Source organism: Centruroides vittatus, unplaced genomic scaffold, assembly GCF_030686945.1.
Source record: "Centruroides vittatus isolate TY-2023 unplaced genomic scaffold, ASM3068694v2 scaffold_435, whole genome shotgun sequence".
Classification (NCBI taxonomy): domain Eukaryota; kingdom Metazoa; phylum Arthropoda; class Arachnida; order Scorpiones; family Buthidae; genus Centruroides; species Centruroides vittatus.
The window spans coordinates 4453227-4478021 of NW_027122708.1; the positions used below are offsets into that span (position 1 = coordinate 4453227).

The 24795-nt window shown below is 31.2% G+C and overlaps 1 protein-coding gene across 2 annotated transcripts in view; it reads right to left on the reverse strand.

Annotated features, from left to right (window-relative positions):
- The window catches only part of LOC136989053 (dymeclin), an 88158-nt gene that overhangs the window by 32984 nt on the left and 30379 nt on the right, over nt 1-24795 (reverse strand). For both annotated transcript variants that reach the window (XM_067287139.1, XM_067287138.1), the window contains exons 6-8: nt 20685-20807; nt 13695-13813; nt 8565-8756 (exon numbers count right to left, since the gene is read on the reverse strand). In XM_067287139.1, coding sequence (XP_067143240.1) covers nt 8565-8756; nt 13695-13813; nt 20685-20807 — 434 coding nt within the window. The remainder of the gene's footprint in view (nt 1-8564; nt 8757-13694; nt 13814-20684; nt 20808-24795) is intronic.

A 24795-nucleotide genomic window follows, 5' to 3' on the forward strand; every position in this document is an offset into this window, starting at 1 on the left:
TAGTAGTTGAAATTAACACCACATCATCTGCATATTGAATTCAATGGACTGTCTGATTTCCCACTGGAATTCCATCTTCTTCTCTGTTCAATTGTTTATCAATATCATGGATCATGAAATTAAGTAGATAAGGTGATATTGGGTCACCTTGCAAGAGACCTCAGCATAAGTCAAAAGGAGGGTAAGTATTCCTACCACTTTTAATTGTAACTAAATAGTGACCAGATAAAGATGTTATTGCTGTTATAAATATTGAATCCTCCCCATGTATTTTTAATTTAGCACACAGTTTTTCTATTGATATCAAATCAAAGGCCTTTTCTAGATCTAAAAAAGCTGCATAGACTTTATGTCTTTTTCTTCCAGAAAGATGAATTTGAATATTTGAGAGTAATACAAAGGTTGCAACTTTCGTTCCACTCCTCTTGACAAATGCAAATTGTGAGTTAGATATTAAAGAATTCACTCTTGTCCATTGATCAAACCTATTTGTGAGAACTGATGTAAAGATTTTCCTTAATGTAGATAATATAGCAATGGGTCTATAATTACTAGGATTTAGCCCATCGCCCCTTTTGAATATCATCCGAAAATATGTCGACCACCACGACACTAGAAAAATATCATGTTCATATACAGGGTGTTTTTTTTTTTATCTTGAGACAATGAAATAACTTAATTGGATCTCATTATTTTGAGAAAAAGGTATCTAGAAAAGTTGTAGGGTTTCGAAGACCCAATCAATTGGTGACCTTGACCTTCAAGGTCATTTGAGGGCCAGGTCTGTTTTTTTTTCAATGGAAAAACATATTTTTCACCCTGGCAATGGAAAGAGTGGAAAATTTCACAACCAGATATACCTTTGACTTTATTGTCTAGGTCAAAGGTTTTGTTTTTAAGGTTTATTTTAAGGTTTAAATTATAAGCTTTTTCTAATGGGAAACCATACTTTTTATTACTGGAATGGGCAGGGAGATAAAAGTTACATTTACATGGAAAGAGCGGGAAATTTCATAATCAGCCATGACCTTGAGTATCCCAAATTTGACCTCTGAAGGTCATCTCAAGTGTGATAATTTTAAGTGCAGCTCAACAAATGCATTGAAGTGGAAGGGCATTATTTTGAAGATTTGTTATAAAATTTTTCCCAAAAACACTCAACTGGCAAGAAGTAAGGTGACTCACAAAAAACAAGCACCACGATAGTGAGAGGCAAAGGGACTCACTGAAAATAAGCACCTCAAAGGGAGCAGAAAACTACTACTTCCACATTGTTACTCCTGGATAGTGCTAAAAGTAATGAATGCTTTTAAAGGTCAAAGTAATAAGGTCATGAAAAAATGTAACTTTTACCTCCCTGCCCATTCCAGTAATAAAAAGTATGGTTTCCCATTAGAAAAAGCTTATAATTCAAACCTTAAAATAATTGTGACCTTTGACCTAGACAATAAGGTCAAAGGTATATCTGGTTGTGAAATTTCCCGCTCTTTCCATTGCCAGGGTCAAAAATGTGTGTTCACATTGAAAAAACAGACTTGGCCCTCAAATGACCTTTGTAGGTCAAGGTCTAAGGTCACATCCAAGGTCACCAATTGATTGGGCCTTCGAAGCCCTACAACTTTTCTAGATACTTGGATCTCATTATTTTGAGAAAAAGGTAAGTTATTTCATTGTCTCAAGATAAAAAAAAACACCCTGTATATAAGTGTAGCTAAGTGTCAAAACTTCAGCCACTTCAATTGGCAATCATTTTAGGAAACCAAATGGTATTAAATCAGGTCCAACAGCAGTAGATTCACACTTAGTTTATTAATAATTTTTACTATTTCAGAGGCCTGTATTGGCAGATTCATCACCATATCATTTGACTACATCTATTTGTGCTAAATTAATTGGTATATTCAATTTCCTCTCCTTGAAAAAATCAAACCATTTAACAAAAACGATATGATCCTGGTTTTCCATCCCGGTCCTTGGATGATATTTTTTCACTATTGACCAGAAGTAAGTGTTATTCTTGTCTAATAATAGTTTTTTTGTTCAACAGGTTAAAATAACTTCTTTTCTTTGCCTTTACAAGGTTATTATATCTTCTTTTTGAACCACTATATTCAATTAAACATTCTCTTGATCTATTTTTACAAAATAAAGCCAGAGTATATTCTTTGAGTCTCTTGGCCCTATAACAGTCCAAATCAAACCACTCCTGTTTAAACTTGGATGCCATTTTATTTAAATATTTAATTCTATGAGGGCTCAATTCAATAATATAGTCATTAAAAATTTTGTTTATTTCATTATAAATTTCACTGAAACCAGTGGCGTAGCGTAGTGGGGGCGGCCCGCCCCAGGCGGCACTTTTAGGGGGTGGCATTTTTTCACAATAAGTAGTAATAATATCTTGTAAAAATTTGAACCATTTCATTTCATATTTTTGTCACACCTACGATTCGGACTGATTGAAATGAGCATGGAATTTTTCATTACTTATTCTGTGACAAAACTGGGGAATTCCCTTTCTTTAAATGAATGTATAATAATGACATCTTGCTCATTGTAGTGACTGACTACACTGTCTGTACTGACTTGTAGGGATTCCCCATATTTTATTTAAGGGAGGGGTGAAATTTTAAGAGGGCGGCGAAATTTTCCTCCGCCCCGGGTGGCTGACGCCCACGGTATGCCACTGACTGAAACCCACCCTTTGAACTAGTTTCATTCTGTCGCCTATTTCAGACTCAAATTTTTCTATGTTATATTTATATTTCTTCATTTGTAAATTGACTCCTTTACTTGTCTTCTCATTAGAAGTTGGTAACTTAGTAATTGATCTAATAGTTAACTGTTTTGGAAAGTGATCTGATAAATTATTATCAATTACCCTAAAACCAACACAATGGTCCAAAATGAATTCAGAACATAATATATAATCAATCACTGATGCACCTCTTGTCGAAATAAAAGTATGTCTACCAGGATAGTCCCCAACCATATGGTCATTCGAAATAAAAAAATTAAAGCTTTTAGCAAATTTAATTAGTAAATTTCCTTTCTTATTGATTCCCTTATCAGAACTTCTTACATCATAAACCACCTGATTAGTCCCATTATAATTAGAATGACATTTGTTTCCAATTCTGGCATTGAAATCCCCCAAGAATTAACCACAGTGAGGTGAAATGAGACCAGTTCAAAAAGATCTCAACTTCCTGAAATGGGGTTTGGAGTATTTCATAGGGAGGACAATAATTAACAAGAATTGCCAAATATCCATTGGGAGACCTATTAAATTCATAATTTTCTAATTTAACCATTACAAATATTAGGTAAGTACTCCAATGTGAATAAACCAAATTTCCGAAGGATTTTTTTATTAATAGCGTAATTCCTCCCTTTAGCCTACCAACTCCCAGTTTTTTTATTGCTGGAACCAAAATATAATTACATGATGCTTGGAGGAGATCTATCTCATTTACAGATAGTTTAGTAATCCGTCTCCTCCAAACCTATAATTTCATAATTCTCTAATAGTTTTTTGAAATAATTAGAAAAAAACTTATTCCTAACACCTTGAGTATTCCAATTAATGACCTTGATCTCAGAGTCTTTGTCTAATGCTGAATTTAATTTGATGAAGTTATTACCACTGTTGTTGTTAACATTGGTATTCACAATACTAAATAAATTAGTCAATTGATTTCTACATCCAAAAAAGATCTAGTATTGACCAAGCAATTCTTTATGAAGCTATAAGTAATTTTCTTATTTTTATAAATGACATAATCATTTCTTAATAAAATTTGCATTACCTTTTTTCTTTGCTTCAATATAAAATGGAAGAATTTTTGCTCTATGATCCCTAGTCTCTTGAGTGAGATCAGGAAATAGTTGCAAATTGCTATAATTCTCATCACAAGATAGATTTTTGTAGTTGTAAAAGACTGATAATATATTATTTTTCCTTTAAACAGTACTTAAAGTAATTTTTAGAATTGTGGGCTCTTCCTTTTTTATAATATAAGTACTTGTAATTTCCTCCATCTTGAATTCAGTCAACTTCAACATCTCCATAAAGAAATTTATTAAGCTTTCTTTAATATTCACATTATCATTCATCAGATAGCCAAATACCATCAAATTAAGTTGATTGGTTATAATTAAGATATTATTTGCCATATACTGTTGAGCTTCCAATTTCCTGTCTACATCTAGTAATACTGTTTCTAATTTACTAACCTTCTGTTCCAATGAAACAAGTTTGGTCTTAAAGTCCTTAGTATCCTGATGTATCGAACTAACTTCTGTTTTCACTTCCATAATTTGTTCAGTTATAGAACTATGTGAGGCTTAAATTAATTTTGACAACTGTCGTAAACTAGCTGTGGTTGGGCTATCATCCTCCTCCATCATCTCAAAACAATCTACTAACATAGATCCAAAATTATTTTCCCTATCTTCTTCATAAACTTTTTCACTCCTGTCTATATCCTTAGAAGATACAGGTTGTTTACGAAACATAGTTTCCACATTTGCAGATTTAGATACCTTAACAGCATTAGTTCTGGTCAATGCAGGCAATCCTCTCTTCAACGGAGAATGTGATAAAGGCCCAGGGTTTTGTTCAATTTCAACCAAAATGAGTAAAATCCATGTAGAAGTCTCAAACACAAATTCGTGTTAATAACAACCACATGGCTTTTTTCCACCTTTATTTAGTTGATACGATACACGTTTCGGGCCTTATGCCCCTCATCAGTCAACTAAAAAAATATAAAACAATGTATACAGCGTTTTTACCGACAAGTTATATAAACATTTAAACGTATATAACATACCAGTTCTTCCCCAGTATGGCACTTGTACACGGTAAGTTTGGACATTACAAACTCAAGAATAAAAGTTATAAAATTCTTGTACATCTATTTTGAGTTAAAAAGTACAACTATTTAATATAACAATAAATTTAAATTAACTATGGATAAAATCGGGACAAGTTCTTACTATTTGTTCTCTTGTACTTCTTAGTAGAGATGGTTAATGCACAGTACATTTTCAAAGGTCGTTCGAGCACTTTTGGCTCGTTTATGTTGAAACGGATTCCAGAAAATTTCCTTAAAGACAAAATTGTAGACAAACCTTTGGTATAAGTTTTAGTCTGAACTTTCCCCTGTTGAACATTGTTTAGGTTATGTGACAGTTAAAATTTGCATAACTACATGTAGGGGGTTGAAACAAAGTAAGCCCCCTGGTGGTATTTTTTGGTAAAATATTAAGATTTATTGTATTTTTAAATAAATATTAAGATTTATAATATATTTAACCAGTTTTTGTTTATATTTATACTTGTATTTTTATTTATACAATTTTCTGAGTTAATTATAGCAAAACTTTCTTTAAACTTTCTATTATATATGTCTTTTTCTTTATACAGAATTTTGGTGTTGTCTTTATCAATATTACAATTATTTATTAAGCAGTGGTCGTGGAAAACGGATTGCATCCTTTGGTGCTTCATATCAGCTATATGCTCCTTTATTCGTATTTTTAATTTCCGCTTTGTTTCTCCAATGTAGGTATGTGGATCTTTGCAAGAACATGGTATTTCATAAACGACGTTTTTAGATTCTTCGATGTTTTCATCAGGTTGTTTTTTTCTTTTATTTATTATTCGTGATTGCAATTTTTCATATTTCGGCGCCAACTTTATATTTATTTTTCTCATTTCTTTGTTTATTTCTTCATACAGTCCTTTTATGTATGGAAAACTTTTGTATTTTATATCTTGGTGTTTTATTTCCAGGATTTGTTTTTTATAGGTTGACTTTTCTATTTGTGTTTCCCATGTATTTATCAATCTAATTGGGTATCCGTCTAATATGAACTTTTTCTTTAAATTATTTAAATGCTTTTGAACATTTTCAGGTTTACTAGTTCTACTTTTAATTTTTTTGTATTCCATGATGAAGACGTTTTGTTTTATATACAGTGGTATTTGGGAGCTGTAGTTTATAGTTTTGGTTATAGCACAAGGTTTCTTGAAGGGTTCAAATTCTAGGTTATTTATATTTCTTTTGATTGTAATATCCAAGTAATTTATATTATTGTGTATACTATCTTCTTCTTCGATTTTGAACTTAATATTATTATGTATATTATTTATGAGCGTATTTATTTTTTCTATTGTAATAATTGAAGTATCATATATAATTATTATGTCGTCTACGTAGTGTTTATAAAAGTTTATTCCATGTATGTTGTTTATCTTCTCATCGATGTCTATCATTACTATTTCTGCGAGCTTTGGACCGATAACTGAACCCATACTTATGCCTTCTTCTTGTGTGTAGTAATTGCCTTCATATTCGAAATAGTTGCTTTTATAAGCGAATTCTATTAAGTTTATTATTTCCGATTCTACGTTGAGTTTTATTAATTTTGGTTCTATTATGTCCCATGTCATGGACGGATACATATCAGACCGTCAGACATGGACATAATAGAACCAAAATTAATAAAACTCAACGTAGAATCAGAAATTATTCGACATAATAATTATATATGATACTTCATTTACAATAGAAAAAATAAATACGCTCATAAATAATATACATAATAATTTTAAGTTCAAAATCGAAGAAGAAGATAGTATACACAATAATATAAATTACTTGGATATTACAATCAAAAGAAATATAAATAACCTAGAATTTGAACCCTTCAAGAAACCTTGTGCTATAACCAAAACTATAAACTACAGCTCCCAAATACCACTGTATATAAAACAAAACGTCTTCATCATGGAATACAAAAAAATTAAAAGTAGAACTAGTAAACCTGAAAATGTTCAAAAGCATTTAAATAATTTAAAGAAAAAGTTCATATTAGACGGATACCCAATTAGATTGATAAATACATGGGAAACACAAATAGAAAAGTCAACCTATAAAAAACAAATCCTGGAAATAAAACACCAAGATATAAAATACAAAAGTTTTCCATACATAAAAGGACTGTATGAAGAAATAAACAAAGAAATGAGAAAAATAAATATAAAGTTAGCGCCGAAATATGAAAAATTGCAATCACGAATAATAAATAAAAGAAAAAAACAACCTGATGAAAACATCGAAGAATCTAAAAACGTCGTTTATGAAATACCATGTTCTTGCAAAGATCCACATACCTACATTGGAGAAACAAAGCGGAAATTAAAAATACGAATAAAGGAGCATATAGCTGATATGAAGCACCAAAGGATGCAATCCGTTTTCCACGACCACTGCTTAATAAATAATTGTAATATTGATAAAGACAACACCAAAATTCTGTATAAAGAAAAAGACATATATAATAGAAAGTTTAAAGAAAGTTTTGCTATAATTAACTCAGAAAATTGTATAAATAAAAATACAAGTATAAATATAAACAAAAACTGGTTAAATATATTATAAATCTTAATATTTATTTAAAAATACAATAAATCTTAATATTTTACCAAAAAATACCACCAGGGGGCTTACTTTGTTTCAACCCCCTACATGTAGTTATGCAAATTTTAACTGTCACATAACCTAAACAATGTTCAACAGGGGAAAGTTCAGACTAAAACTTATACCAAAGGTTTGTCTACAATTTTGTCTTTAAGGAAATTTTCTGGAATCCGTTTCAACATAAACGAGCCAAAAGTGCTCGAACGACCTTTGAAAATGTACTGTGCATTAACCATCTCTACTAAGAAGTACAAGAGAACAAATAGTAAGAACTTGTCCCGATTTTATCCATAGTTAATTTAAATTTATTGTTATATTAAATAGTTGTACTTTTTAACTCAAAATAGATGTACAAGAATTTTATAACTTTTATTCTTGAGTTTGTAATGTCCAAACTTACCGTGTACAAGTGCCATACTGGGGAAGAACTGGTATGTTATATACGTTTAAATGTTTATATAACTTGTCGGTAAAAACGCTGTATACATTGTTTTATATTTTTTTAGTTGACTGATGAGGGGCATAAGGCCCGAAACGTGTATCGTATCAACTAAATAAAGGTGGAAAAAAGCCATGTGGTTGTTATTAACACGAATTTGTGTTTGAGACTTCTAAGAATAATACAACACGGTTTCACAAAAATCAATCAAATCAATCAAAATCCATGTAATTATTAATGAATATGCCTGAGATCACCACAAAATTATTATTAAATAATCTTTCTTCTTTCTCAAGTTAGACTCACACAAAATTCATGTCAACGCCACTGACTCCTGAAGTGCCCCACAGAATGTGCAAATTATAGAATAGAGTTAAACAACCAAACAAACTGAAATTAATGATGACTAAAAGTAATAATTTTATTTTAAATTTAATACTATAACTAAAATTAAAAGTTAATTTTGTTTATGGTTAATATAATAAATCAATAGCATATAATTAATCCATGTTTTTGTGTATATTTTTATCAATAAATTTATAAATGATTTATATTGATTTGCAAAAACTCTGGTAAAAACAAAAATATTAAATAATTGGAATATAATATAGGTTTATATTTAAAATAGAAAATACCTTGAGAATTAGTGAATGAGAATAAAGCTTGACGATAAGGATTAAGAAATTCTTTTTCATTTGTACAGTGGTTTACTAAAACTAATAGTAATAGTAAACTTTGTTTGGCAAGCATTGCTTCTTCCATGACAGATTTTCCTGCATTTCCTGATCCTTTACCATAACCAAATGTAAGAACATTCCATAATCCAGCTAAAAAAACAAAATTATATGCATTACTTGCTATAATAATCACATTTATATTATTCTTTATGTTAAATCATTCAAATTCAGGTATGCAACATACTAACCACATTCAAATCTTAAAAACCAGTTATTGTTATAAATGATTCATTCTGAATGAGATCTAGGTAAGAATCCATATCAAATTATATAACACATTTATGAAAAACATTAGATTTTAAATATTTATACACAAATACCAATTATTTAAAAAAAAAAAAAAATACTATAAATACATGGGTAGTAAACTGCATTCAAAAGAATCAAAACCAAAATAAATTCTGAATTATCAGGCTATAATATGGCTATGTAATTAATTAAATACTAAATAATTTGTCTAGAGACAGGCAGTTATGCTGCTATCTTGTGCTAGGTTTATTTTAATTACTGAATCTAGTATGAGATGAAGGCATAACTGCCTACCTCTAGACAAATCATTTAGTATTTAATTAATTACATAGCCATATTATAGCTCAATAATTCAGCAGTTCATTTGGCTTTAACAATAAATTGAGTTTTTGAATGAATGTTCATAGATAAAGGAATCAAAGATCATAATCAAAGGATAGCAATTTTTATGTAGAACTGATTTCATGTTATCATTAAATTAGTGTATGATATAGAGAACAGCATTATAAGCTTTTCATATTAAGAAGTACTTTCACCTACTTTATTTAAACTTCTTCAGTTAAAAAACATTTGAAGAAAACAATCCAAACAGTAATGGAACAAACTTTATTTTAAAATTCATTCTATTGCTGTTCTGTGTGGCATTCATAAACAAACATTCCCTGAGGACCAAGCACTCATAACAATGAAGTTATAAGCATTGTCTTGATCTATTCAAAAGCTTCTTGTTCCAAGTAATCCCAAGGTAAGGTTTTGTTAACTCCTTTACTAAAAGGAAACCTGGGAGGTTTTCGCCACCAATTTAGACAAAATTTTGTGGATATACAGTATTTACTTGTCTTTAACTACCAAAATTTATTAGCATCAATCTCCTCAATACACAAACCTTCTTGCAAAATTTCAGAAATTTTCAACAAATGGCATAGGAGTTAAGCTTCAAAGTGGGAGAACAAAACTGTGCTTCCATCCACCCACATACATCACACACAAAGGAAAACCTCCAATTTTTGTTTTGCATTTTTGACATTTCAAGGTCCAGAGTCCAAAAGTGTAAAAATATTGGGAGTCATTTTTTGACCAATCACTATACTTTCCTTCTGTTTACATCTATATATATAAGCCATTGTCGTGTCACGTCTGTAGTGTCTGTAACGGTATCCACTCAACCCCGGATACACACCCTGATTTACACACCTCCACTCCACTGAGTTGGACCCACCATGTGGCAAAGGGGGGTGGCAGAAAAAGACATAAGGCACAATACATCACCTGTTACAGTAATCTGTATATATATATATATATATGTTGTAATATTATCACATACATATATTATCATATATATAGGCCTATATATTAATCTTATTTATTAAGATTAGTTTTTAAGATAAAAATATATATATATATATATTTATATATATTAAGAACACCCACTAGGGGGCATCCCGAGCTACTAGTATAACAGAACATATAAAAGCCGTGGTTACATCTTGTGATTTCCAGTCATGCAGGCAACTGCAACTGCAACAAGTGCGATTTTCATGTGTCTTGTCATGGTCACATTGTTTGTTGGCGTTGCAACTCAAACACGTGACCGCCACTTCGTCTGCTATATTGTTTTTCTTTAATGCGAATGAATATTGTTGGCATTGAACTTTCGAATCAAACAATCAGGTACTTTCTACTTAGTTTTTTAGCTACATTTAAAATAATATTGTCATTACTAAAACTAAAAACAATCAAAAATCTAAAAATGATACTTGCAATCAATTGAGAGACTTTCATTTATCTCATGCCTGTGTTCTTTTCTTTGATAAAATGAAGAATTAAAACTCCACAGGTATTCGTAAGCCCAAATAAGCATGATCAACCTCAATTCTAATGCTGTACCAGTCGGTATTCTCACTTTTTGCCATGATGATAACTACTTTTAAAGTTGCCACTGTATAATGTACAAAGGCATTTGCTGATCGGATGCATGTTTGTAATTGACATGAATAAAACAAACTTTTGGTTTCTAGTTGCAGTTGCAGTTGTGCTGGTTTTCAAAGGAGGTTTGCTAGTTAACAAGAACAGCCGTCGCAGTTGCAGTTGTCTGCACAGCTGGAAATCACAAGGTGTGACCATGGCTTAACAGCAAGCAAAGTAAAATAACACCTATTGCATTCACATTTCCTCAAACTTCTTTTTGTTGGCATATACAGTTATCCCTTGTACAACACAATTTTGCTCTAACACAGTTTGAGAATTTGAAAAATCCCCTGTACAACAGTGTTCTTAAAACTCGGTTTGGCTCTAACACGGTTCAAAAATTGGAGATATTTTGGTTCAAAATGTCACAGTTTTTAAGTGCAAACACCATCATTTGATTTTTTTTTCAAGGAAGCATGCATGTTGTTTCATATTTGACAATTTCAATATTCTAAAATCCATGGAAAATGTTGTTTTATTCCTTTCACTTGGTTTTCTTTAATGAGAACCAACTGTACAACTCTTTTTCTTCCTTGTTCTAGCTTCCTGTTCTAGCTTCCTATTCTAATTTTCCTATAAACCAGATGTTGCTGTTGTTGGTGATAATGCTATTTGTAGCACAATCACCAACAACAGCCTAAAAACTGTCACTGTGTTTTGTTTTTATAGATTAAATTAAAAGTTACTACAATAAAGGATTAAATTATTAAAGATCTCTTAGGTGAATGCAAACGAACGAAAATATGATTTTATGAAAATAAAGTAGGAAAAAAATGAAGTGTGCTTATACTTCAGATTAAGGTCAACAGGAAAGCTCAAAAGATAAATTCTTTTTGGCAAAATATTGCTATCTTCATTTAACAGTGTTTAGCAGTGAAGAGAAAAATTATTATTAACATCCAATACTTTTATTTGCAATTGTTAGTTAATTATTGATTGTTTTAATAAATGTATTTCTCTTAATTACAAAAAAGAATAGTATACTTTTGCTAACTTTTGGAATTAGTCCTTTGTATCATCAAAAATCAGACCATATAGCACAGATTTGCATAACATGGCACTTTTTTGAAACCTAACTACTGTATTATACAGGGGATGTCTGGACATGTTTTTGTTTACCATTAGGCTTTTTGACTATATATGTGAAGGCTTTTGTAAACTTTTAATGATTATCATTGTCTTGGACTTATGTTGAGTCTTAAGCAAAATTCTGCTCAAGCAATAATAGTACATTAGACAGTATGGCATCTACCTCTTTGGTAAAAAAAACATGAGTTATTTATTTTTAAAAAATTTTTCTGTTTCATTTTATAATTTGCATATTATAAATAGTTAAATATGTAATCCACATTACAAATATGTCATATTTTAATATACATATTCAATATCTAAAAACTGTTATTCTGTAGCTCTATGTAAATATTGAAAACTTCTAAATTGAATCTGAATCCATTTGATGGTATCTTACAAATGACAAATATTTGTGTGTTAAATTTGATTATATAATGTAGAATTATAGTAATTTAATATTTACACAAGCAGATTCAACCTTTTAGAAACAGATCAGACAAACAAGATTGAAAAATATGATTTGTTTCTTGTTCATTATACAGTGGGTGATCAGTTAACAAACATAATCCATTCCAAGACTGTTTGCTATCTGAATTGTTCATTAACCGATTATCAATTTACCATAGGTTTTTATGGGAATTTGATTAATTTGTTCTGGAGACACTGAAAAATAAAAAAAATATATACTTTCTTACTAAGTTTATTTATATGTAATAATAAAAATACATATATACAGTCTTGCATTTTTATTAGTCATGTTTTATCCATTTGTGGGGGTTAAAAATCTGTCCAATGTCAATTGCTTTTCTTGCTTCTTCAGGATTTTTCAGAAGTAATTAATAGCATTGAAATTGTAGAGATCCCCAAGCCTATTAACCTCAACCTGGTTTGGATGCCATTCTAAGACCATTGATCTGACATTCTCCCACTTCTTCAAAACATGTTTAATAGTAGATATCGACATTAATTCTCTTTTTCAGAAAAAAAAAATATCTTGCCGAGTTTCTTGGTGTTCTTTATTAAAGAGTTCTTCTGTCATCAGATTAGTTTTCATTATGAGCTCTTCAATGTTATTTATTTCTCAGATGTGATTTTTGTTATTCCTTAAGCTGCTTGAGTCTTCTTGATAATACAGTATCTTTCTTAGATAAGATTGAACTGCAGCCTACTGTAAACCTGTTCAAGCCATACTGCCCAGTAACATCAGACATCTTCTGCCCACTCTCTACCTTTTGTATTATACTCTCACCTTTCGAAAATAAAAACCGAAGCAAAACTTAATGAGTGCCCGCCCGACAGTCTTACAAATACTATAAAAAAATTGTTTCTGTCAGAAAAATAAAAGGCTAGAATTACAAGGAAGAGTTTCAAAGTTTGGAGGAATACTATCCAACCAGGTTGAGCGTTGATGTCGACGTCTCTCCGTGCTTCGAAAAGTTTTGAATTGTTGCCTGAAGACAAGGGAAGACCAATCGGTATTCATTATTTTATGTCACTTCTTCTTGTGTTTGTTCTGTGAGGTGTTTGTTGTTCAAACATAAAAATCTTTCGTGAAAGTGTTCATTAACCAATCACCCACTGTATATTAATTTTTAGAAGATGAAAATTAGTTTTATTCTTTAACATTTTTGAAACATTAAGGAAATAAAAGAAATTACGATTTTAGCATAAAAAACAATAAAATTGTCTAAAATAAATACTTTATTACAGTAAATTAATGCCTTAAAATTAATAACTTACATGCCAAGCCAAGAATAATGCTTCCACTACTTGAAGTGGAATGAAAATTGGGTGGGCATTTCTGCTGTTGATAATAATGTTGTAATAAGACCTTTATTACTAGAAATGCATGAATGGCACTAAAGGAAAGAGCAAATTACTAAATAATTTTTGAAATATTTTTACACACATTTTATTCAATATAAAATAATAATAAATTTGTGATAATTCAATCACATAAAAATATCACACATTAACAGATTAGCTAGAATATATAGAATAAATTATAAGAAATTCAAAAACACATTTCATTATTATAGTACTAAAATGTTATATTATATATTGTATAACATAATATAGTACTATATTATAGTATTATTATATATATTATAGCACCAAAATATTTATATCTACCATATTTTCATAAGATAACCTGTGGTAGTATGTACACCACAGGTTATTGCTAAAATGGAAATAAAACTTTTGCATAATCCTCATTACCACATATTGTGCACCTTCAGAGTAACCATTGAAAGTACAACACTGGTATTTAATTCAGAAAGTACTATTTCAAACATTAAAACATTGTTTTTCTATTACACTTCATTGTAGTTGTAATTATAAATCAAGTGAAACAAAAAAGAGGAATACTAAAAGTAAATATTCACTTCGTATGTGAAAGATACAAAATGCCTATTTAACAACAATTTTTTTTTTAATCATATTGTTTCATTTCTATTTTAGTAATTAACAAGCATTTATTTATTGTGACATTGTCACAATGCCTGGGTGCTATTTTTAATTTATTTAATTTAAAATACAGGGTGTCCCAAAAAGATGTACTCACTCTTTGATAGACGATTAATAATATGTTTTTTTAATTTAGTAATAGGTTTTAAATTAATGTATTTATTTATTTGTTTATTGATTTAACTTCTTAGGACTGTGTGTTTGTCAAGACATGTCTATTTACAAAAAAATATTTATATATTTGACAATCAAAGAGTGAGTACATCTTTTTGGGACACCCTGTATATGCTCTCCATTTCAAATTAGTACTGTAGTGTCTTGCCCCTGTACATCATACTTTATGGTTAGCAATAGAGTTGTGTTAGTCATCTATCTAACTGCTTTCAGAGAAAAATTTTTTAAATTGAAATAATGTGACTTCTGGTTTGCATTGGAAGTTCATATATAGTTAATTGGTGCCTCCTGTCACTAAGCTTTCCATATCTGATCTTGAATTTCATTTATCAAACACCGTTCTAGAAATTAAGGAAATACAGATGAATGGACAAATCAACAACAGTGGGAACTTATAGGAATTTTTTATATTGCAGCCCAATAATAATAAGTGTTAAAATAAACTCAGTAAAAATTAAATAGAAAATAATTTGAAAGTTTGTAATATCCAATGACAGAAGGGAATGGAGAATCGACCACTCAGCTCTTATTTGCTATGGAAAATGCCAAGCTTAGTTCAGATTAAGCAACTCGTTGCTTAACATTCCCAGCAGCATTTAAAACTGTGCAAGTGGCACCATCTGTTATGATATTTTTTTTGGTTGATTTCATAGTAAAATTTGTCTTTGGGTGGGTTCTGGTAGAGAAATTTCACTGACTTCGGCGTTAAACTATTTCTTTTTTATTATCACAAGCACTTTCGACGAGTTTATTATCGTCGTCTTCAGGTGAAACGAATTATTTTAAAAACGAACGTGCAGAATGTTCTAAGGAGAACAGAATTTTTGAATTCAAAAACAGGCATCCGGTAATTCCGTTACGAACGTGCAAAAAAGATGTTGGCATGTTCGAAAATCATAAATCTACGGTGCGGGCGGCGCATGCGTGGAACTGACACCGCGATGGCGATACGATGTTAGGCGCGTTTCGTTGTTTAAGCGCCGATATAATGCTACCCACACTCCGGGTAGATCTAGAGTGGGGATATTACATGCTTCCGTAGTGGCTGTGAGAAGCGCTTCCCAGATGAGTACAAGCTTTCGATTGCTGCAACACTTTATTATTTCCGTTCTGGACCACGGGGTTGTAGCCTTGCTTGAGAACTTTTTTAGCGAGCTCTGTGGTATATTTTCCCTATGCTACATCATCCTGATGCTCTGCTAGACGGGAAGCGAGCATTCTTGTTGTTGCTCCTATGTATCTTGTGCTAGCTCCCGTTTCCGGATTTTCTAGGTGTATTGCATAGACTCCTGATTTTTCTAAAGTAGTTAGCTTGTCACGATCATTGCAGATGCACCTACGTAGGTTTGGTAGGGGGGTTATAGGTAGATTGTAGTTGTACCGCCGAAAGATGCGACTGATGCGTATAGAGGGTGGTCCGAGATACGGCAACGGAATCTGGATCGTGGATGTTTTTTCTTTTTTGTGCAGCGTGGTACGTGGGAATAGGGACTCCTTTACCTTGCGGAGTACATGCTCGTATTTGCCACGCGTGAATCCTGCACGAGATACCGCTAGTCTGACGATGTCTAATTCACTTTTTATTGCTATCTGCGTCGACGGAAGTAATAGCGCCCTTCTAACAAGTGCAGCAATGGCAGCATTGATATATCTCGACGGTGGTGAAGCAAATATCTGGTGCGCCTAAGCGTCACACGAACCAAAAAGTGGTAACGCAATTCCTAGCTAGGAACGACTTGAGGCTACTAGTTTCTGACAAAGACAAACGATTCGTTCTGTGCAGGGAGGAGGATTTTATTACTAGAGCAAATGAATTCCTATCGCAATCACACTCGCAGGTAATAAATGACGACCCGACGCCAACAGTACTGAGAAGAGCAAGAAAAATAATAGCATCACCAGGAGTAGCCTCGACCCTAACTGGGTGCCTCGATCCTCCCACAAACGTAGCATGCCCTAGACTATTTTTCCAACCAAAAACGCACAAAACAAACTGGCCGCTACGTCCGCTGGTAAATAAGAGATCGCATCCTACATATTTCCTAGAAAAGGCGCTCGCAAAGTTCTTGCGTGAACTCCTTCCAGATTCACCGTACGTTACCCCATCATCTGTGGCTGCCAAGTCCGCCATTGTTTCCAGCACAAGTGGAACGTCCCAAAGCTCCTATACTTTCTACAAATTGGATGTGGTGTCATTATACCCATCTGTGCCTGTTTTCGAGGCCGTAATGCTTGCCAACGCATTGATCATCAGAAAAGGTTTTAACATACAACAGGTGCTAGACATACGTGACGCCCTAACTTTCATCACCGAGCACAACTATTTCCTTTTCAACAAGAACATCTACTTGCAAAGGCAAGGAGTTCCTATGGGCTCCCCGCTATCTGCAGTCTTAGCTGAGCTCATTATGAGAGAAATCGAGCGTAGAATCTTCCACTCCCCTCTTGCCATCAGTTATCCGTCACTGTATCTGCGCTATGTTGACGATATCTTAATAATATGGGAGAATACAGAGGAGGAATTTTTCAAATTTGTGCAGCAACTAGCAAGCATATATCCCACGATCAGTTTCACCTGGGAGAAAGAGCAGGATGAATCAATAACATTCTTGGATTTGTGCATAAAAAAGTCGGTTGAGGGGCCGCAGTTTGCAGTTCATCACAAATCTAACGAGTTACCGTCTATTATCCCAGCAGATGCTTTCCAACCGTCGAGATATATCAATGCCGCCATTGCTGCACTTGTTAGAAGGGCGCTATTACTTCCGTCGACGCAGATAGCAATAAAAAGTGAATTAGACATCGTCAGACTAGCGGTATCTCGTGCAGGATTCACGCGTGGCAAATATGAGCATGTACTCCGCAAGGTAAAGGAGTCCCTATTCCCACGTACCACGCTGCACAAAAAAGAAAAAACATCCACGATCCAGATTCCGTTGCCGTATCTCGGACCACCCTCTATACGCATCAGTCGCATCTTTCGGCGGTACAACTACAATCTACCTATAACCCCCCTACCAAACCTACGTAGGTGCATCTGCAATGATCGTGACAAGCTAACTACTTTAGAAAAATCAGGAGTCTACGCAATACACCTAGAAAATCCGGAAACGGGAGCTAGCACAAGATACATAGGAGCAACAACAAGAATGCTCGCTTCCCGTCTAGCAGAGCATCAGGATGATGTAGCAAAGGGAAAATATACCACAGAGCTCGCTAAAAAAGTTCTCGAGCAAGGCTACAACCCCCTGTGGTCCAGAACGGAAATAATAAAGTGTTGCAGCAATCGAAAGCTTGTACTCATCTGGGAAGCGCTTCTCACAGCCACTACGGAAGCATGTAATATCCCCACTCTAGATCTACCCGGAGTGTGGGTAGCATTATATCGGCGCTTAAACAACGAAACGCGCCTAACATCGTATCGCCATCGCGGTGTCAGTTCCACGCATGCGCCGCCCGCACCGTAGATTTATGATTTTCGAACATGCCAACATCTTTTTTGCGCGTTCGTAACGGAATTACCGGATGCCTGTTTTTGAATTCAAAAATTCTGTTCTCCTTAGAACATTCTGCACGTTCGTTTTTAAAATAATTCGTTTCACCTGAAGACGACGATAATAAACTCGTCGAAAGTGCTTGTGATAATAAAAAAGAAATAGTTTAACGCCGAAGTCAGTGAAATTTCTCTACCAGAACCCAGTTAAAACTTGGCGTGAGTTACCAAATTTATTTTACTTGTCTTTGGGTTTTTGAATATCTTGTTTTAATGTATGGAAAGTAACAAACAAGGAATTAATAGTAGCATTTTTACCAATTCCTATTAGTTATATTCAAACAATTTTTGCTTTTGAGTTTTTGAATAGAAATATTGCTGCAAAACAGGTTACAGAATGTGAAACAACCTAAAAACATGACAACATGGCATACAGGCATTAAGTAGAACAGTATACTTTTTTTCTTCTGAGAACAATGATCCAACCAACACATTCTCAATAAGTGTTTCTCTAACTGTTATCCAAACTGAACACTACATTACCAAAATTATCTTGTGATCCATGTATAAAAATTTCTATTGTTCAGCATTAGTTCAGACAGATTTGCTAACAGCAGCAGAATGTAAAACTGACTTCTTTTTACATAGTAAATTTGATTCCCACTGCTATTTCATAGTAAGAAAATAGCAAAATGCACAATAATATGCAAACAACAGCAAATGTCATTAAAGCAAGATAATAACAGCATTTTTTAAAATTTTTTTTTGTTTACTTCATTTGTTTTATCAAACAAAAATTTCAAAATTATATTTGTAAGAATATAACTAGAAACTATATTATTTGTAATACTACGCAATAATTCTCTCATCTCCAGAAATTGATTGTTCCAAACAGTAATAAATCTTTTTCACTAGCAGAAAAGTTCAAAATACCAAAATACAACTGTAATTTGCAAAACAGAAAATTTACTGAAAAGAATGTCACTGCCAACATATTCTTTTCATTTTTTGCAGCAATTTGCTCTCTATATACAGGGTTCCTACTCAAATTTTTGTTTTCATTTCCATGACTTTCCCTGACCCTCACGTCTCTTAGAGTATGGCACATTGACAAAATAAAATAGCATTTGACTTCCTATGCACATATGTTTTGCTTCTCCAATATTTTAGTTAGTTATTTTTTCTAATTAACAGTTATATATTTTTTATAATTGCTGAATTATTAAAATTTTATTATTAATTCTATTATTTATCTATTATTAAATGTATTATTAAAATTCTGTTATTAATCCACAACCATAAATCTACAAGGCTTTGAAAAAAAAAATTATTTTTTATTATTCATTAACAAATTCTATATAATCCATATACAGAAGTATATATTTATTAAATTTATCTTTTAATAAATTTCCTGAACTTTATAAAAATATTAATAAACTGGAAAAAAAAAATCAGAAATTGTTTTGTTATGCAATCAAAATTATTAAAATAAAAAATGATAAATAATACCATTTAAATTATTTATCATTTTGGTACTTTGTAAATTTTTGGGAAAATTTTGTGCAAACTTGGGAGGAGAAATTTTGTGTCCTGAAAATATTCTGCACCCTTTTTAATAAGTTGTATTGCACCACATTACTTCTTGCTGCTTGCAGACACTTAGTCAAACAAACATATTGTCAGAAAAAAAAAATCACAAGGCAGGCAAGGAAGCATATTCCCTGACTTTTTGACAATTTTTAAAAAATTCCCTGACATTCCATGACTTTTCTCAACACTAATGAAAATCCCTGATTTTCCATGACTTTCCAGGTGCATAGGAACCCTGTATATGATATAAGCTTAAAATGAAAATGCTTCCTACTTAACTTTTTTGAACTTATTCTGTCATTTATTATGGTGTTGGTAAAATGTCTGCTTGGCTTATACCAGTTCCTAGTGGTATTCAAAACCTACATCAAGTGATGTGAAGAATATCATTAGTAAGACATCAATTCAATAAAAGCAATAAAATTCTAGAATAATGGGAGAAAATAGAAAAGAAAAGGTTTCAATGTCAAAATAGTAAAAGCATGTTGAAAATTATCTGAAAGAAAATTATCTGAAAGAAAAAAGTACATATATTAATCTGCATAGAATACACAAATGTGATTTCTTAATATACATTCAAAATGCATCACATCTGCTGTTTTATATTTTTTTTATAGAGTTTAGTAATGAAGGAAGAGTCATTTGGTATAGAAAGCATTAAACTCTATAAATAGTTAAATGCACATTATTCATCATTTTTTGTCTTACAATTTGAATAAAGCTTGAATGTGGATAATAAAGCTATTGATATGAAGATTGAAAACCTTTTGTTTTGTTATAAACTAAAATTTTTGTTCAATTTTCGTAAATAAATAGTCAAAATATTTAACATAAATTACATTTGTTTAGCTTTTTAAAATATTTTACAACTGTTTTATTTGATTAAATTTTATTTATTTTACTGACACAAAAATGTATTTATTTAACAATTTTTGGACAAGTAAAAAAATTTACTTAATTTTTAAAAATTAATTTAGTATTTCACAAAAATCAGATATTCTTACCATTTTCCTTGCATTATAGTTTTATAAATTATAGATTTTGTTGTTGATTTAGAAAACATTTGCACAGATAACATAACTAAGAGTGTATTTATAGCTTCAACAGTAACAGCATAAGTAATATCTCTGAAAAGAAAAAAAATATTTTAAGATTAAAAACTCTAAGATATTTTCAAATTCAACTTTAATAATTATTTCAGATTTCAAAATAATTTATTTAAAACTTTTTCTTTCAGTAAATAAAAGATTTTAAGTTCAGTCTAGCATCTGTAAACTGGACACAACATGTTTTTTCTGAACCAGAAATTTAATCTATTTTAAAATAGATCACTTTGAATCTTTCAATTATTATTATACACATTATATGTTATATTTCAAATGTTTCTTATCAGAATCCTATTAACAGTATAAAAGCTGTCATCTCCGTGTGTCTGTGTGTGAATTCCTTATAGCTCCTGTAATTTTTGTCCAATCCAGATGAAATTTTGGTTATATTCATTTTATGTTCTGACAGAAAGTATAGGCTACTTATTTTGCAGAAACATTAGCTATAGAATAAATGTTTTATCGATTTTGGATCTGTGATCACACTTACTTTGATAGTGGGAATTTATAGGGCCACAATTTTTTCAAATTGCAGCCAAATAATAATTCTCATATTCAAGCTTCTTTAGATGTTAAAATATAGCAATGTTTGATGACTTCACCGTCTGCTATCTTTCAAATTGTGTAACGAGGGTGTAATCTAATATTATTTTATCTGGTTCCCTTCAATATCAGCCGGTCTTCCTGAGCGTGAAATATCTTCAAGGTTGAAATTATCTGCTGTAAATTTAGCAAACTGTTTTCAAACTGTTGATTTTGCTACAGCACCCTCACCAAAAACATCATGTATTATGTATATAAAAGCTTCTTGTCTCAAAGATTATTGGTAAATGAATCTCAAACACTGTGTAGCAATGAGATTCACTTACCAATCATATATTTCTTTTGTTGTTCATATGACATATTTGCCTTTTCAATAGAAGAAAAGAAGAAAGTGTTGAAAATGCAATTTGTTTGCTTTCATTTTCACAAGACAAATTAAACAAAATTTAAATAATCTTAACAGAGTTCCCCAGAGCAGTAGGTATCTTAACTCCTCAGTAATCTGGCCATAATTTGAAAGTACTGGAATGGAATACTATATTTTACAAAAAAAAATTTGCAGCTTCTAAAGTAAGAATACCTAATTGCATGAGTTTTCAGGTTACACTTCAGTTAGTAACTAATTAAACAAAAAGTAATTTAGTATAATTAAGTAATTTACAAATTAAAAAACAAATCAAGTAATTTGGCATAATGGTATGGAAAGTGCTTAGACTATCGTCTTATTAAATTTACAATGGCAGTCTAACTGCTGACCACTTATCATTATGCCAAATTACTTAATTTGTTTAATTAGTTACCAATTTAAGTATAGCATGAAAAATCCAGCAATTAATTAATTATATGCTAATATCAGTTGTTTAAATGTTTATGTTTATCTTAAATAAGAAATTGTATAAAATGAAAACAACTAATAAAGTAATTAAAATGTTTACTGAATAAAAAAATTAACAAAATATATGCTTTAATATTTGAAAACATTTCTTTATGATATGGTCTAATCTCCATTCAGTATATATACTATATCCATCTTAAAGTAATTCATGTTTAAAACAATATTCCAACCTACAGTCTGGTAGACAAGGAACAACAACAAATTCTATCAACAGATGAAAAATTCTATTAACAAATTAGAGATATAAAATTAATTAATAATTTTAAAAACAACCTAAGAATAAATATTTACAACAAACACTATTTACAACAATAAAAGTTTCTCTTATTAAAAATTAAATAATAAAGGTTAAATACTCATAAGATAAGGTTTTCTCATGTCAGTCTTACATTTTTAATAAAATATACAGTGGAACCTCGGTATACGTCTGCTTTAGAATACGTCCAATTCGGAATACGTCCTGTTTCGACGAAACAAATTTTGCTCGGTATATGACTTTTGTTTAGTATACGAGTTAATCCAATTATACATGCCATCTATGAACAAGTAGCACTATCAGTGTACTAGATCAGACTAGATGTTTGTGGTCCCACAGTTTATAACTTTGTTTAAATTTCTTCTGATTTTAATTTGTAAGTAAAATTTTATTATTTTTATTAATCATGAATTGCAAAAAGGCAAATGACTAAAAAAATGACTAGAATCACAATGGAACTGAAAAAAAAGATTGTTGAGAAATATGAAGGTGGCATGGGTGTCAAGATTTAACTGTTGCATACTGTATTCTGAGAACGACGATATCGACAATCGTGAGAAATAAAGACATTATTAAATCTGCTAACGTTGCGAAAGGGGTTAAATCAATTTCTAAACAGATTATTACTATTAAGGAGAGTTTGATTTGATTTTATGATTTAAATAATATAATACAATATACTGTAATAACTTTAAAAATTTATAATAAAATTTATTTTTTTATTAATGTGCTCAAACAGTGCTTAAATTATTTTACAACCCCATTAATATACCATATCAAGAGGGGTTTTTTCTACATGAGAACAGATTAATCATTTTTACATTACTTCTTATGGGAAAGGTTGGTTTGGTATACATCCTATTCGGTGCAAGTCCAAACATCAGGAATGGATTAAGGTCGTATACTGAGGTTCCACTGTATATCGTTCAACAGAGGAAAAAAATAAGATAACTCATAATTTTTCTTTCATCTGTCAGGTCAGCCATTTTCAAGAAATACGGTTCCAAAACGTTTTATGTAATTCATATAGAAATATAGTACTGACAGTGCAGTGGTAACATTGTGGCCAGACTGGGAATACCAAGGGATTGATTCTGCTTGATTGATTTTTACTTATGGTTTAATGTACATGTAAAGGTAAAATACATTGTTTAAGACTAATTAATTGTTTACAATGAACACATGAAATGAAAGAATTTCTATCACAATTTTCTAATGAACACTGTTTTTGAAAATGTAAAATATATGTCAATAACATTAGAAAAACTAGTAATGTTCTCTTCTGTTACATATTCTGACTTCTGCCATGTATATATTAAGATGTGTTTTAAAAAAAAAGCACGTAATTGGTTATATGAAAATGCCCAATCCAGCTACAATACCATCATGTGCCATTAGTGCTATATTTCTATATGAATTACATTAGAACATTTTACAACCATATTTTTTGAAAACAGCTGACCTGACAGATAAAAGAAAAAAATATGAATTTTCTTATTCTTTTTCCTCTAACAAATGATACATATTTTATTAATATGCACAACTGACATAGAAAACTCCCTTTCAGTAATTTCAACTATCTGTATGTCATACTAAAACATTTTACAGAATCTTCTTACATACCCCTTTCTGGCCATGCTCAAACTCAGTTTGAGCAAGTTCCATAGCGTTACAAACAAATGGATATTTGGTCCCTCGAAAAAAAAAAATATTTTTTTCTCAATTTTCAGATGTTTTTTAAGTCTTGAAATTGTTTTAAAAAATTTTTGCCTGCGCAAAAAAATTTTATTGCGATTTTAATTAACCTTTAATGACACGTGATTAACACTTAATTGTTTTTTATGGGATTTTTAATAAATTTCATTCATCGTTATAAAGATCTAGTGCACAGATTTTACTGCAGTAAAGTTATTTAACACTACTTTCTGATGTCAAAAACAACATCCAATAGTTTTTTAATTTTTTAAATTAATACATTTTATTATATGTTTAATTAAGTCGGGGGGGTCGGAAATCACAATAAAAAACATAATTTTTGAAAAATGTTTAGAAATAGAGGCCAATTAGTATTCACCCTAATTTAGACCCTTCACTTCCTGAAGCTTTTAACAGAATGTCCCAAGACAAACCAGCTGTTTTCAAGGTCATCCAGCTGTAAACACAATAACACATAGGTGTCAAATTTTGCACAAAAGTGAGACAAAGGAAATTCAACTTTAAATAAAAATAACCAGTTACTGGAACTGGTATAATAAAGAGAAAACAACACCTTTCTTTCAAAAATTCCAGCAAACTTTAATCATATAAAAACGTTT